This window comes from Rhineura floridana, chromosome 11 (assembly GCF_030035675.1).
Source record: "Rhineura floridana isolate rRhiFlo1 chromosome 11, rRhiFlo1.hap2, whole genome shotgun sequence".
In the NCBI taxonomy this organism is placed as follows: domain Eukaryota; kingdom Metazoa; phylum Chordata; class Lepidosauria; order Squamata; family Rhineuridae; genus Rhineura; species Rhineura floridana.
In genome coordinates this window covers 32,303,477-32,320,569 of record NC_084490.1, presented here as the reverse complement: position 1 = coordinate 32,320,569, position 17,093 = coordinate 32,303,477, and the positions used below count along the sequence as shown (strand labels likewise).

The window sequence follows — 17,093 nt, the reverse complement described above, 5'->3', positions numbered from 1 at the left end:
CGCCAGGTCAGCCGCCTCCTCCACAATTAAATCATGAACAAGGGAGATCTTATGCTGGACCGACCTGGCGTTTAACAACAGCATATGGAGATCCGAAGGCTGACTGATAGGACAACCAGCAGTCCTGGGGATATGAGGAGAACAGGAACGGGTCACAGACACTACTTGTCTGGGACGGGTTCCCCTTACCTGGCAAGTCCTCCTCACAACACCATACCTCCCATTACCCGTCTCTACGCTAATTGGGGCCCCCGAAGGTCTCCCCGGTTGGTGTATAATACATTCTCCGAGGCACATATTAAAACAGATAAAAGCACCAATACACAGACACCGAGTCACATTCACACGAATAATAAAACACACAAAACACACACTCACACACACACACACACACTTGATCAATAATACAAATACAGTAAACATACACAAAATACACTCAAATAGTATTAAATCGTTCCAACACATTCCAACTAAAGACACATAAACACTAACAGCTCAATCATTCACAAAAAAAAATAATACACATTCAGCATATGTATTACATCCAGGTGGCAGCAATGAGTTAAAATGTTGCAGTCTCAGAGTCGCACCTAGGTTAACAACACTGATCGTTCTTAAAGGGACCGTATACACACTCATACACAACATGCATTCAGCAAACACCAAACATCCAGTTAAAATTCACACATCAAACATAATCTCGCACTCCGCACATGGACGACAGTCCTGGTCCTCTCCTCGTCGCAGGCACCGTCCTCAAACGTCAAGACGAAAATTCAAATGAAGTTCAGATGACGGCGATGGCAAAGAGGTGCAAGCTGCCAAGGCCAAAGGCACCCCGCAGTGATAAGATGAAAATCCCAAACGGCAGCGAGAGACGTGGCGACAGCACCAGCAGCATCAGACACAGCCACGCCCATGGCAAAACGCCGCAAACGGGACCCGCAGCCCGGCAGCGACCAGCCACCGCCCCCCGACAAGCGACAAGGGAAACCAACCACAGGGAGAAGAGCAGAGCCCAACAGCAGCAACGAAGAGGGCACAGCAACCGCGACGAAGGAAGCAGCAACCAGGACACAGCGACAGCGACGGTGACGGCGGACGGGAACGCTGCGGCGGCAACACCAAAAGCTGCAACGAAACACAGCGACACAGGCAACGGGGACGACCCAGGTCACCCCAGCAGGCAGCACGCAACGGCAGCAGCCCAGAAGATAATGCAAGCAGCAACAAACAGCAGCCGCAAGAGGCACACAGCGCAGCACACACCAGCCGACAAAGGTAAAAGGCCTCACTCATCTCCGGCCTCGATTTTCCATTCCCTTCAGAGCCCACCGCGACCACTATCCAGCCACTGCTCCACTGCGCCACTGTTCTCAAGGCAAATTCTCGGGGTAAGGTAAGATGAATAATACCAAATACAGTCCCAAGCAACTTCCTCACACTCCTGAACAGGCACAGGCACAGGCAAAGAATATTTATGTCCAAAAGATGTTAAAATGATGTTAAAATGATGTTAAAAAATGATGAGCGGCAGGAGCTCCAAACACAAGCTCCTACACCTAAGCCGCCACTATTATGCCCAGTCTTGATATTATCCTGCTGGGCTTTTATTTTATCCATGAGAATGGTACCCTTCTCTCACAAATTCAGTTTTGGGGGGTGATCCACAAAGTCTTGTTAGCGTTGAGGCTTGATCCTCTCTCATATGGTTTGCATTCCTTCAGGAGTGGAGTAGCTATGGCTGTGGCTCTTATCTTGGTAGATGGCAATGTGCTTTGTTTAAGAGTTACATTCACCCCTGATGGTGGGCTTAACTTAGTTGGGGTTGCCTGTCTATCAGAGTTTGCTTACTTCTTTTCTTTTCTTTTTTGACAGTTCTTAGACAGTTGTCCTTTACTGCCAATGTCCTTCTCTGCAAACACTCCACCATTTGACAGAAATAAAGGGGGGGGGAAGCAGAAAGTAGCAAGCATCCAAAAAGCCAAGAATGCAAAAGGGGAAACCCCAAGATGCTGAAAAATGTGGTGTTTATATTATTTTATTTTTTTTTAAAAGCCCAAAGCTTTTTGGCTGCTATGTTGTCTGGCCTTCGTCAAGGGCTGTAAATAAAACTGCAAGGACACACAGCATTATTACACATATAATCCAAAGTGCATTACAGCATGAAATCATATTCTCCATAACTAATCTGTACACAAAGTATTTTCACTTACGTGGACTGGTCTGCAATATTCTTTCCTTAAACATAGGGGAATTATGAACTGGTTACACCAGAATTAAGAGACTTAGGGATATATAAACACATGAGCATGCTCATGTGAATTCTTCTTGGTGGTTGTCTATCATTTCAAGCAATTTTGCTGGAAGGCCAGACAACATAGTGGCCAAAACAAGTTGGGATGTTAAAAAAAATAAAAGATAAACACCACATTTTTCAGAAACAAAGGAGAGCCAGTTGTTCCAGCATTGGGACACAGTTACAGATGTCTGAGTGGGTTTCAGTTCACTTGGATGGAAGAATATACTTTGAGGTGAATATTTACCTATATTGAGCTTCTTAGAATCTACTGGCTCATTTCCTAATGTTTTGCTCATTCATCCGTGCAAGAATGAACTGTTTCAACAGACCAGTTTGTCTCTTAGCCATATTTATTTATATCCCACAAAAGCACTAAAAACACTTTAAAAAATCATAATGAATAACCTATTTTGTCTGCAATAGTGGGCTCCTAAACATTTCATGGTGTGGTCTTGGAAAGCTATTTTTGGAAACAAACATTGCATTCAAATAAAAATAACAGGATGTGAAGAATGGTCAACAGAGAGGTCAAGAAATGGCTCTCAGCCAGGAAGGGCTGCATATATTCCCATGAGGGTATATGTCACTGTCTACCTCAACCACACCAGGATGATGGTGTCCACCTCTCCACCAAGAGAATGTGACTTATTTCATGAAGATCTGTGGCAAGGTCATGGCCTATTGTGGGTAAAATAAAAGATGTGGCCAACCTGACCACTTTTTCTGACCTTTACTATGGGGAGATAAACATTTTTGCTTTGGACTGCCTTGAAGTTGATTCTGACTTATGGCGGCCCTATGAATAGGGTTTTCATGGTAAGCGGTTTTCAGAGGGGGTTTACCATTGCCTCCCTCTGAGGCTGAGAGGCAGTGACTGGCCCAAAGTCACCCAGTCAGCTTCATGGCTGCGTGGGGATTTGAACCATGGTCTCCCAGGTCATCGTCTAACACCTTAACCACTACACCACACTGGATCTCTAGGAGATAAGCATATTAGGACTATTTTCAAAAGTAAGCATCCCAAGGCACTCTTGGTTGAAGGACACTTTTCCAACAACCTTTAAATGCCTACTGGCTCAGGAAGATCCTTGGTCTGGTGCTCCTGAGGCCTGGGGAGTGTTTCCTGCTGAAAGCCGGACAGGAGAGTAGGATCTGCAAATCAGGTCCCATACACCCACTGCTCTCCTATGTGGGGGGATAGAAAGATTTCCTCCTGTCACACACTTTATAGTGACAGCACTTTGCTGGTGTAGCTTTGTCTACAGTTATAGACAGGACCTATTTCCTTCTTTGTCTACACAGTTTGCGCCTGCAGGCAGTAGATTAATTTTGCTCAGTGAGCTGCAAATACTCAAGGTATATTGAATAAATATAAGGTTAGACCAGTGTAATGTCTCTTGAGTCTGGGTGTGCGGACAAAGAAAGAGTCTACCCTATAGGGACCTCAACCCTGGTTCTTCATGGGGTGTGTATCTTTATGATATGTGTGGTTTTAATACATGTGCTACATTTTAGGGGTACACTTAAAAATAGTGTAATAGCTGGGAACAAGGCACTAACATCAAGAACATGCTATTGTTTACCTTAAATTTTAAATTATGTTGTACTTGGCTTATTTCTCACCTTAAACTTTTTAATGGGCCACTGAATATATTATCAAAAATGGTAACTAGCAATATTATGAGATCTATTCCTAAATATATTTTAATCAGTGACTGAGAAGAACTTAGTGCTCATTCTACCCAGACTGTTAGCAGAAGTACAGACCAGAAAATTAACTTCTCTTTACATGCCTTGATTGAGGATTTGTTTTTGACTTATGGGACCAAGCCTCATGGAACACAACTGTGGATTTGTGTTGGACTCTTGAGTCCAAGCTTCCAAGAACACAATTGCTAATTTGTGTTGAGCTCCTGAGACCAATCCTCCAGGAACATAAAGATTATGTTAATAATTCTTTGCCCCATTGTAAAAGCTTTACACCGCAAGGGCATACAAACATTTTAAACTGCAAGTGTAGACAACCTTTCTACTGTGTCAAGAAGAAAAGGAGACAGTGATTTATTTATTTTTTAAAGTTTCATGAGTGGCTTGAAGAATACAGAAAACTCTAAAGCAGCTGAAAAGAAGAAAATACATCTGGAAATCTATGAAGAAAAATAGTAAGATTGATATGCCTGTAACTGTTGTGATCACCTGGGTAGGTTTTTTTAAAGGGCTGAATGCAGACAACACTACTATATTGTATGTGTGTAGAATAGGACATCCTGCTTGTTTCATGGTCTCTTCTAGAGCTGATATTGTATAATCTATACTTAGCATACCCATTGGCCTGGTTTGCATGACATGCTAAGCCAAACCTAAGCAAGACTATATGGATGTGTGAGCTTCCACAGAGGAGCAATTAGCAGCCTTGCTCCCCCATGGTCCTTTTTACTGTTGTGCTAAGCTACACCAAGATTTGTCTTAGTGTGTCATTCAAAATGGGACTTGGGGTTAAGTCCTTTGTTAACCATAAAATGTAACCAAGAATAAAACTTAATTATAGCTCATACTTTAGTGAGGTTGAAGTGTAACCAACATTCCTAGTTTAGACAACACTTTGAACATCATCATCATCATCATCGTTGTTGTTGTTGTTGTTGTTGTTATCCGCCCTTCACCAGCAGGCCCCAGGTCAGGTTACAGCAGTTTAAAATTTAATATGAAAAATAGTTCAAACAAATTAGCTTGGCTTAGTTTAGCACAGCATGGCAGCAAAAAAGTCCAGGGGGCATCAAAGCAGCTGTGGACTCCAATCCAGGATCCTGAATATTCATGTGGTCTTTCTAACAGAAGGTTTGTGCTTCAGCAAGCTGAATACAACTTGTCTGCAATATTGCAGACTGTCAGGTGATTGAAGAAGAAGGGCAGAGCAATCCAAATTGGGGGAAGCCGGAGCAAGAGGAGCTGGTGGAAAGGCACCCAATTGCCATTTGGAAGTCTCTGGGCCAACTGAATGCTGGCTCAGTTGGGAGCTGCACATAGGGACCGGAAAGTAACAGCCAGGTCTGACAAATACCCCTACCAGGGAGTAGGTGCTCTCCATTTACTTCCATTGCAATTGTTTTCTTAGGCAGACCCTTTCCCTGGTATAACTTTTGCCTGGAACATGAGTTGAATGTACCCTAAGTCCTCCCATCCCATCCTCCTATATGTCCCCAGAAAGCCCCTTTTTCAAGCTTTCTGCCAGCTTCTGGGGTTTCTGCCAGCGTCACCCAACATTACCCAGCTAAGCTGGGACCTAGCTGGAAATCCACTATATCCATCATCCCTCAGCCTGACATAAATTGTAGGTTGGTTTGTGCCCTAATTTGTGGCCTGCTGGTCACTTCCTTTGTCTTTTGTTTCAGTCTCATATTACACATACAAACACACACTGAGCCCCTGGAGTGCCATGGTGGATGAGGTGAATTCAGGTTGCTGGCTAGCATTTTGTCTTGTCAGGCAGGGCAATCCTAAATCTTCTTAAACTAAAATGGCATAAAGTACACACGATCGAAACTCCACTCACACTAGCCATTAAAAATGATGTCCGTTTAATTTTTTAAATTTTAATTAACACAATGTATATACCGCTTGATAGCAAAAAAACCTCTAAGCGGTTTTAAGAAGACATTAAAATGATTGCTAAAACAGTTAAAATAATTAAAAAACATTTTAAAAACCATTAAAGCAGCAACAAACTAAAACTGTTAAAACACATCAATGTCTGTGCTATGATAATGTTACTAAATACCTGGCAAGTTGGTCACTACCAGGTTGTAAACCAAGGTACAGTGGTGAGCAAACCTCGTTTGCCAGAGCGAATGAATTTTGCAGTTTAAGATTTAAATGTCTCTAATCAGCTCCAGAGCCTTTTGCTCAGCTGTTCTACAGCAGCAGCACTTAACGACCCCATGATTGCTTCTTTCTTTCTGTTTCTTCCTAAGACTAGGGGTCACACTGTCTCTAGTTGACTAGGGTTGACGCTGTCTTTAAAAGACTGTATCTAACTGTTACTACTTAGAGTAAACCTATTAAAACCAATGGACCTAAGTTAATCATCACCATTAATTTCAGTAGGTCTACTCTGATTAGAAATAACAGTTGGTAGAATGAAAAGAGATACAGTGGATGAGCATGTGTTATTTTGATAAAGATAATTACTGATTACATTTATTTATTTGTTTATTTGTTTGTTTGTTTGTTTGTTTGTTTGTTTATATACCGCCACATAGCTGAAGCGCTCTGGGCTGTTTACAACAATTCACAACATTTGAAGGGGATGTAACACAAAGGGAAAACACACACACACACAACACAAAATCCTGCAGAGAGTTAAACAACAAAGACAAGGGAAAGAAAAGAGACCCTTTAATCCTCTTTGAAGAGTTCAATTTTAAGAGATATTTAACCAGAGGGGACTCCAGGAAAAAAAGAAAAAAAAATGAAATGGACTGCCATCAAGTTGATCCCTATGAATAGGGTTTTCATGGTAAGCGGTATTCAGAGGTGGTTTACCATTGACTTCCTCTGAGCTGAGAGGCAGTGGCTGGCCCAAGGTCACCCAATGAGCTTCATGGCTGTGTGAGGATATGAACTCTGGTCTCCCAGGTCGTAGTCCAACACTCTAGCCACTACACCACAAAAAGATAGATGAGTTTAGTTTTAGTTTATTCAATAAAGTATCAGTACAATACAAAAAGTATATTGTGAATACAGAGGTATTGCAAAGACATTATCACAGGAGCAAGGATACAGCTATGAGCATTAAATGCACATCTACTATGACTGAAAGCTGAGGGACAAATTGGACAGCAAGAATATTTGGGGAGAGTGCAGCTTTTATTTATTTATTTATATTATTGCATTTATAGATTGCCTTTCTGCCAAACCATCCAAGCTTCATCCCTCCTGTTCATAAAAGCCAGTTATTTTAATTTTAATTCTGATACTGAATTACAGTTTAAAAACATTGGGTTGGATTCAGTTAATGAACTTAAATTAGCTATGTTTATTAATTTTAATGGCTCTGAGTAGGACTAGCACTGAATACCAATTGCGTTTTCTAAATATGGAGATGATAGGGAGAGACTTCTGCCCTCTGAATGTTGATGTAGCTTTATTTCTCCTTATACCACAAGTATGGCAAGGATGGAGACGGAACTCTAATGAATGTCATGACAGAATTCACATCCAAGAGGCATTGAGAAGTGCTATCTACCAGTTTTGATGCCGTGATACAGGTTCCTCTTTCTTTACCTTTCATTCACTTCCTTCCTTCTCTTCCCCCCCCTTCCCCACACATACTCTTTCAAATCTGATAAATATTTTTTACCAGAACAGGATTTAAACTAACATTTATCTTTCTGTTTCCTTCCAGAGGCAGCAAGTGCTTTAGTAATGAATGACAAAACAGACAATGAATCCTCCATCTCTGAATTTCTGCTCCTTGAATTCTCAGCAATCCGGGAACTGCAGATTCTGCACTTTTTTCTGTTCCTGGGATTGTACCTGGCAATTGTATCAGGGAATCTTCTCATCATCTCTGCAGTAGCCTTTGACCACCGCCTTCACACTCCCATGTATTTCTTTCTGATGAACTTGGCCATCCAGGACATAGGTGCTGTTTCAGTTACTGTTCCTAAATCCATGGCTAATTCCCTCATGAATACCAGACACATTTCTTATGCTGCATGCGTAGCTCAAGTCCTCTCATTTGTTTTCTTTCTGTCATCTGATATTGCCCTTCTTACAGTCATGGCATATGATCGATATGTTGCCATTTGTAATCCATTGCAATATGAAATGGTGATGAACAGAACAGCCTGCACCCAAATGGTTGTTGCTGTATGGACTGCTAGCATACTTTATGCAGTCTTACACACTAGTGGAACTTTTGCAACCCCTTTCTGCTCAAACATTGTGAACCAGTTCTTCTGTGAGATTCCACAGTTACTTACACTGTCCTGCTCTAACTTCTACCTAATAGAAATTGGAGTTGTGGTAGTGAGTGTCATCCTTGTGTTTGGCTGCTTGGTCTTCATCATTGTCACTTATGTCCACATCTTCAGTGCTGTTCTGAAAATCCCTTCTGTTCAGGGAAGGAAAAAGGCCTTCTCCACTTGTATACCCCACCTAATCGTCTTCTCCGTATTTTGTTTTACTGTATGTTTTGCTTACCTCAGGCCTCCCTCTAAAACTCCATCTGAACTGGACTTTGCATTAACCATGATGTATACCCTTGTTCCACCCATGTTCAATCCAATAATCTACAGCATGAGAAACAAGGAGATAAAAAATGCCTTATCAAAGCTGCTGGGTTTGAGGCCCTCTTCTATGAATATCTTGTCCAGACTTGTTTAGAAAAGTTGAATTGTCTCTCTAAATAAAATCATAGGGAACCAGATCAGTGACAGTGACATCTTACAGATAAATTTAGATATGCAGATTCAAAATTCCCCATTACTCATAATTCCTCCAGCTCAGCTCCATCCGTCACACTTCGGCTTGTCAGATCACATGGCCTGCTAATCATATATTTATGTATTTATTAATTTTGAAATTTATACCCAAATATTCAGATGAATGATTCGCATGGAAGCCTACACTTTCACAACACAGCAGCCTCTGTCTGATGGATGAGGACAGAACATGTTTTCTTTTTGCTCTGTTATCCCAGAGTATGCAAAAGGCAATTGGAAAAAGGAATATTATTTCTATCAGGAAGCAGTAAAGTGAGTTCTTTCCACCTACTCCTTCTCTGGCTAGTGGATGGTACTAGGCTCGTCTCCCCCTTGTTGTGATGTTCTTTCTGGGATGTTGAAGGTGAAGCCTCCCAGTGGTGTTTAGTCTTCTGGTTGATGATAGAGGCCCCAGGATTCTTCCACTCAGCTCCATAATTATTGTTGCTTTAGCCTTTCTTGTTTGAATTTATATTTATGTATTTCCATGGCTAGGCATAAAGTAAGGTACACAGGATTGCAAAAAGTTTTTCATTAAAAGAGGAGAAAAATATTTCTTTTGAGGGACCACATAACCAAATGAAGGCATATAATGGCATCTGCCACCAGCCAGAATACCAAGGGCCATTGGGAGTCTAACCCCCCTGTCTTCCAGGAAGTACAACATGGCAAAGGAGAGACTAACCTGGTCCTGTCCATCAGATAGTGACACTTGATTTCCTCTTCTCTCCCCAATTATCTTTGTATTGTGCTTATTAGATTGTGAACCTGTGGGCAAGGACTTATCTTTTAATATATGTACAGTGCTTTAAGTATTTAGGCACTCTGTAAGGTAACAACAGCAGCAGCAGCAATAATGATAATGTTAAAGTGAGGGCACTCATTTTGTTCAGCTCTAGTCATTTTCCATCTGTTCCAGGCCTGCACAGTTTGTCTCCCATTAAGTTGAAAAAGGACTGGTCTGAATGTTCTTTTGAGAACATTTTAGCACATTTGTGGGGTGTGTGAGGAAGGCAGAAGACAAACCAAGGCACTTTTGAGGGCAGGAGATTTACAGTTTTGACATTCTATGGGACACTGGCACTCTCTTTGTTTTTGTACACCTTTGATGGTGCAGTTTGGGTGAGTAAACTGACCACCCTCTTACCTTACAGGACTGTTCTGCTATGTTCCCCCACTTCCACAATGCAGTGTTTAGGATGCTGTGACATGATGTAGCTTTCTCCTTTGGCCTCGGATCAGGGGAGATAGGGGCCACCACTTCCTTACAAAGGTAAACTCTGTTTCAAACAAGAAAAAGTGTAAAAGACACACACACACCAAAAGAAGCCACTTCCAGTGACTCACAGACTGCTAAAACTGTAAATTTCCTGCTCATCCCCTGTTCCTGAAAGTCCAGAAAATTTATTTAGAGAAAGTACATCACCATATTGCAGCCTAAGAACAGACCTGAAACATGTTCGGACCAGCCCTACCGCCAGCTATGTATGCCTGCTAATTACAGGGTCAATGAATAACCTGGTTTTGCGACCTGTCTAGAGCTGCAAAATTTAGGAAAAGGTACAAGGTATGAGACAGGCCATAACAGAAAGCTCTATACCATGCTGGAGGGTATCACCACTAGGATTGCATGCTAGGATTGACCCAAGGCATTCATAGTCATCTGGTATGGATAGAGAAGTAGCCAGTTATAAGATAGTGGTATCTGTGCTGGTTGCAGAATTCCTTATCTAGAAGAGGTGGGACACATAAACTAAGTACTCTTCTAAGCTGCATCTGATTTTTTTGGATACTTTGTGCAATATGGTAACACTGTTAGGGGGTTGGGTTCTTTGCTTGTCTTGGGGGTCTTGGTAAATGCCTACCAGTGCCACCCTCTGGATCAGGACCCAAGTGGATCTTTCAGTAAGATACCCATGTGACTTTGATTTAAAACCAACCGACAAACAAAAACCCTTACCAGTTCTTCTACTATATTAACATTTAGATTTTCCACTCATTTTGTGTATTCAAAAGATTTATTGATTTAATTATTCATTTGTTTGATTTTCATTTGTTTTCATAACTCCCATTTCATCTTTCCAAAACAGTTTCAATAAGAGACCTAGACAGTCTGCTGTCTGTAATTTCAGTGTTTTCCATTCACATAACATGGATTTTTCAGGCATTTTATTATCTTTACAAAAGATCACACCTGCCAAATTTCAGATAGCTAAGGGACAAAGGTCACACAATTTATAGGAAATTTAAAAAGGCAGACTGACACAGCATAACTTCCCCCTCCTCCTCCAGCAACCTTTCTGTAACATTTACAGGCTACTGCATAGTGCTTTGTTTTTATTTTTCTTAGGGTAAAATCAAAGTGGTATTTATACTAGGCTGAGGGGAGTTGGAAACGGCAGATTCCTAGCTGAGCTGGCTGAGTCCTGGCTCAGCCAGGCTATACTGGCAGAAGCCCCCCTCCCAGCACAGCTGTAGTGCACCCACAGGGCAGCTGGCCCAATCCAGCTCAGCCATGCATCCACCGGAGAAGCCCAGCCTGACATAAGGGAAGCTGGTGGAGCCTGGTGCAAGGCCTCCAAAAGGGGCATTCCGGGGGCATGTTGTGAAGGGGACAAGGGGAAGGGGACTCATGCTACAACCTGGATCCCTTTTGGCTCCATCCTGACACCCCCCAGTCCCAGCAGACATGATGCCAGGAAACAGAGTAACAGAAGGAAACATGCATTTTATTTCTTTCTGCTGTGCCCTGCTGGCACAGTCAGCATCCTCTTCTCCCAGTGGCTCCTGGGTGGCAACTGAATGTGGTGGCCCCTCCCACCAGCTCTGCTTCTGCTTCTCTGTTCCACCAGCTCTGCTTCTGCTACCTCTGGTAATTTGGATTGCTCTGCCAGATTACATAGCTAATTTTTCCAAAATAAATAACAAAAATGTCACATGATTTTCATTGGAAATGATGAGAAATTCTGCTTTAAAAAAACTTTAAAAATCAGAAATAGCATACAATGATCAAAAGCATGTGAGTTACAAGCCCTAGATTAAACAAGAGAGGATATAAGGAGTGGAAAGGAAAATAAAAGTATATGTAATCTCCCAGTTTTGCCTCTTAAAGTTTGACAAAAGCAAATAGTCAGCAAGAAAATTGCATCAAATAATTTAAAAAGACTGATATAATCTTTTTATCCCAACAGAAATAAGTGAGAAACCAGCAGAACTAATAGTGTTTTCATTTCAAACTCATTTTTTAAAAATTCCCATTTGTTTTTATAACTGAAACAAACAAGGCTCATTTCCAAAAACACTGAATGCGCACCACTAGTGCCATTGTAATTATTTATCTGTTTTGAACATTCCTCAGGTACACTAATACATTATTTCTCAGGGAATGTTGATGTTGCCAGTAAAGTTCAGTTGTGCACATGGAAGCAGGCAGGGATAAGAAGACAGAAATAAGGCATTAGAATCCACATTTCTTGTGGAATTGAGAGAGGTGAAAACTTTTCCCTACCAAGTTTTTACTTGGCAATTGACAGGCATCCATGGAATAGTCAGGTGCATATCTCTGAGGTGGTGTGATGGCCTTACCAGCAATGGATTGTGGATTTCATTTTCAGTAACAGTTTGAATTATATATTCTTAGAACTTGCCATGTGTATACCTTTGTGTTTATAACAAGGTGAATTGGCAGCCTCCAAACACTCAGGACTATGTATCCAAATATGGAGAATTACATTTTTGCATGTTTGTGAGTGTTCTCCTTATTTTGCTTCTTTCCTGTGTTACTATTGATTTTACAGAGGTTCTAACCTAGAAAATTATGTTTCACTCATTATTTATCATAGAAGGCTGTGTCAAATATATTTCTATTTTTTTCAATGCCTTCCTATTGGCCAGTGCCATTTGATGGTGAAGACGCTTTTTTTGTTTCAAACTGGAGGTTATATTCTGTATCTATTAACAGTTGCATCTGAAATGGCAACATTGATATTATATATACAGATTACAATATGTATATTATGATTATATACAATATGTATATATTATATGATTACATAATATGATTACAATATGTTGCTACTTAAGCAATGAATATGACTGTTTGAAAAAAAAACCATTTTTTTTTGGCCAAAGCGCATGCGTTCAGCCTGCTATGCTTAAACCACTCCAGTTAAGAGAGGGTAGGCATGACCCACTCTTAACATAAAGCACACCTAGATATTTGCATATATATATATTCACCTCCCACTGTTTTATCTTGTGCAAGAGGAGACACTCCTCATGACCATTAGAGACTACTCTGCACAATCAGTAGTGCCATTATTTCACAATTGTATAATTTACATTAAAAACTTCCAAAAGTAAAGTATTGCTGTACTTCACATACTCACAGAAACAAAAGTCAATAGGGGGAAAAAAAGAATGTACCATAAGAAACTTCACTAAAATTGCAAAGTATATCAAAAATATTTACAGTGAATATCTGAACTAAAAAGTCCTATATTGTTGCTTTCTTCCTGCGAAAAGGAGACCAAAACATCATAGTACATGTTTTGTTTCTGTCTAACATGGCTGTGCATGAAGACATTCCAAAGAATATACATTATACAGTTAGGAAGATGCAGTGCACCATTTTTCATTATCCAGAACACTTCTTTCTCTGAATTAAAAGAACAAAGTATAGCAACCAATTAACAATAAAATAAAATAAATAATAAATGATAGTTTAATTAGAACCAAAGCACATCACAGCATATGCTCAGAGAACATATTTGCAATGCAAGGTTCAGCCCTAAAAATGTGAACTAAAAAATCTTCACTCAGGTGCAGAGTCAGGGCTGGCTCCAAAGGGTGAACAGGTGGGGCCCTGGCTGAATGGGGCCTTGTTATGGTGGAAGAGTAGTGCTCCCCTAAAGTGGCAGACTCTCTGTCGTGGATAGCAGGAGGGAGCTGCCCGCCTGCTTGCTGGCCAGCCAATGCCCGCTTGCTTGCCCTCCCCTGCCTGTTTGCTTGCCCTCCCTCCCACCACCCCCTCATCTGCCCTCCCCCACCCCCTCACCTGCCCTCCCCCACCTGCTCACTCGCCCTCCCCCACCTGCTCCCCTTGCTCACTTGTTCGCTCCCCCAATCCCACCCACCCACTCAGCCCCCACCACTCACTCACCCTACCACCCTCCCCTGCCTGCTTATTTGCCCTCCCCACACCAACTCACTCACCCTTCCCCCAGCCCACTCACTCACCCACTCCCCTGCTTGCTCACCCCCCACTCACTCGCCCGCCATCCTGCCCCCCACCCTCTTGCTTGCCCAACCTCTCCCTCTGCCTGCCTGGTAGGTAGGTAGGTAAGTAGGGCATACATGCGTGCAGATGCCAGTGCCCAGGGCAAGCTGGTGCCCAAATGCCCTGGCATGCCTGCGGCCGGCCCTGTGCAGAGTGCATCACACTAGTGATAAATTGTAATCAGGGTGTTACATCTGAGATTCAGGAGAATATCTTTCAGTCATGAGAAAGAATTGGGAGTCAATCAGTATAGACAAGTTATCACCTTGGCAGATCTTCCATTTTTAGCCACACAGGGCCATATTGTCATTTGCTTCTGTCCCTTGAGTTATGCCATTTAGAAATAATCAAAGCAGCATTTTCATCCTTTCAGCATTCAAAATTTTCTGCACTTTAGCTAGGAGAGTGGCTTTTTAGATACAGATTGCCAAGGTATCGCTCCTGGAAGAAGGTTCAATCAGCAGGACTGCAATGGTGTCTATGGAGTTTTCTTCGCCTGCACCTGCCCCATCAGAGGTTCCAGTGGATCCTTCCTTGGGCACACCACTTGGTCCTGTTTCTCCTCCTCCTGTGGACCCTTCAGTCATACCTCTTGGTGTGGTTGCGCCAGCACCTGTCTTGGTATGTGCTGCCTTCAGCAATTTCTGGTGAGTCCCCTGCACCTCACACTTCACTGGTACTTACTTTGCTTGCCCCTTCATCCACCCAAACTACCCAAGGAGGGCTTTCAGCTTCTCTGGGGAGGGTGTTCCAGAACAGCAAATGGTCTATATGGGGGGAGTACTGGTTCCAATACAGCCTCATCTCCCATGGCCTTCAGTGACTTGGCAGCCTCCAGCTTCATCAGCAGCACAGCAGTCACCTTGCCTCTGCTAGCTGGTACATATCCTCAGAGTGACTCATCTCTTCCCCTGACATTCACACCCAATCACACCCAATCTTCAGAAGAAGATTGGAGGGGGGAATACATCAACATTTTCTCCCTTCTTTTCCATGAGGCGGAGGTGAAACCAAAACAGGGTGAGGAAAGTAAGGACAAAGTGGCAGAGAGTAAGAAGGCAGAATGCATTTGGCCCAATTGGTTGAATGCCTATAGAGTATATATGGATGTCATGATCCAGGCCTACCTGTCCAGGGCTTTATCTATAATAAAGTACCAGGACATCATTCATCAGGCCTTCAAGGATTTCTCGGGAACTTCATGGTTGCATTATGATGAGAATTTTAGGCAAAGGGCAGTCCTTGACCCAACCATGCTCTGGGATGTTTTGTTCCTCTGCATAACTGCAGCTCAGCCAGCTTTTGGGGACAGGGCAGATAGTGGCCACCTTTTGGTGAGAGCACAGATGTTGGCCGCTGGCTCTGGCCAGGGGCTACAACAGGTTCCATCCCAACAGGTCTGCTGGGCATATAATAGCTCAGGCCATTGCACCAGTAGGCCTTGCCGCTTTAAACATACCTGTAGCATCTGCGGTGGGAGTCACCCAAGTGCCTTGTGTGGCAAAGCATGCCAATTCTGACAGGGTGATAGCAAACAGGCCGAACCCAACTGTCAGTGTAGTAGTGCAGAACCCCCACCACAAGGCTAGTAGCCCTATAAAACTGGCTTCCCTGTCCCAGTTATTGGAATCCTACCCGGACCAAAGGGCTGCCAATTATTTATGATCTGGGTTTTCAGAGGGTTTTCGGATTCCCTATTCAGGTCTTAGACTAGCTGTGTCCTCCTCCAATCAGTCCTCTGTTTGTGTGCTGGATGCTATAGTCCTGGCTAAACTGGCCAAGGAAACAGAGGCAGACAGGATTTCTGGTCCTTATTCTTGCCCCCCCCCCTGGGCTTTGGGTTTCTCCTTTGGGCATTGTCCCCAAGAAGCAGTCTGGGGAATTCCGCCTAATACATAACTTATCCTTCCCAAAAGGGGAGGTCTGTAAACAACAGTATTTTATTTATTTTATTTATTATTGGATATATATCTCATCCTTCCTCCCAGTAGGAGCCCAGGGATGCAAACAAAAGCACTAAAAACACTTTAAAGATGCTGTCTTACAGGAAAGTGTGTGTATGTGTTACACTTCATTCGATGAATGGTTAGGGTAGTACAGTGTGTTAGAGTGGAGCATTATTGGTTAAATACCTGCTCCTTGTTCACCGGCTGGATGCTGACCTTCTGGGCTTCAGTCTTCAGGGCAAATACTATGATGACAAGGAAATGCCCATGCACTGTTCTGTCTCTTGCTCAGCCTTTGAAGCTCTCAACACCTTCCTTGAATGGGAGCTAAGGGTCAGGTCTGGTTCTTTATTACCGCCCATTACTTGGATGATTTCTTGTTTGTTGGAGCAGTGTTCCCACTTAATCAACACTTTCTCAAACCTCACAGAGGAACTGGGAGTTCCTTTGGCACCAGAAAAATCTGAGGGTCCAACTACTTCCCTTATGTTCTTGGGCAGCTAGCTTGACATCGTTTCCCAATCCTCTCGGCCTCCTGCTGACACATTACTGTGCACAGTTGGATAAGGTGGTGGTGGTTAAAAAACTGACTTTGCTACAACAAGAGTTGGATGGTCATCTAGTACATGTGTATAAAGTGATACCACCCAGTAGGGCATTCCTCAGGCATCCTTGTGATGCCATGAGGGGTGTTCACTCCTAGGCTCATTTCATTCAGGTATCTGCTAGCATGAGAGAGGACTTATGCATTTGGCTTGCCTTCCTCAAGGAATATAATGGCCTCTCTTTTAGGAGGGAAGAGTTGCTTCAAGAGGCTGAGCGGCAGGTGATTGATGCCACATAGGTTCTGGGCTTCAGGGCCATCTTCAGACACCAGTGGTGCTCAGACCAGTGGCCTGAATTTTCTCCCATAGTTGTAGCTGTGTACCCATGACCCTTGGCTTTTCAGAACCAGATTCTCCAGTTGTGGTGCGACAATCAGGCCATGGTGTGTGTTGTTAATGCCCAGACCTCTAAATCCATTCAGGTGATGTATCTGGTGAGGGTATTTGTTTTGCAGTGTTGTTATGCATTTTAATATC

General features: G+C 42.7%; 1 protein-coding gene across 1 annotated transcript; it reads left to right on the top strand.

Moving 5' to 3' along the window:
• Nucleotides 1–713: 713 nt before the first annotated feature.
• On the top strand, nucleotides 714–8,689 carry LOC133367789 (olfactory receptor 14A16-like). Its single transcript, XM_061591893.1, has 2 exons — nucleotides 714–1,281; nucleotides 7,707–8,689. Exons 1-2 carry the CDS (start codon nucleotides 714–716, stop codon nucleotides 8,687–8,689), a joined length of 1,551 nt encoding a protein of 516 aa, XP_061447877.1.
• Nucleotides 8,690–17,093: the final 8,404 nt, after the last annotated feature.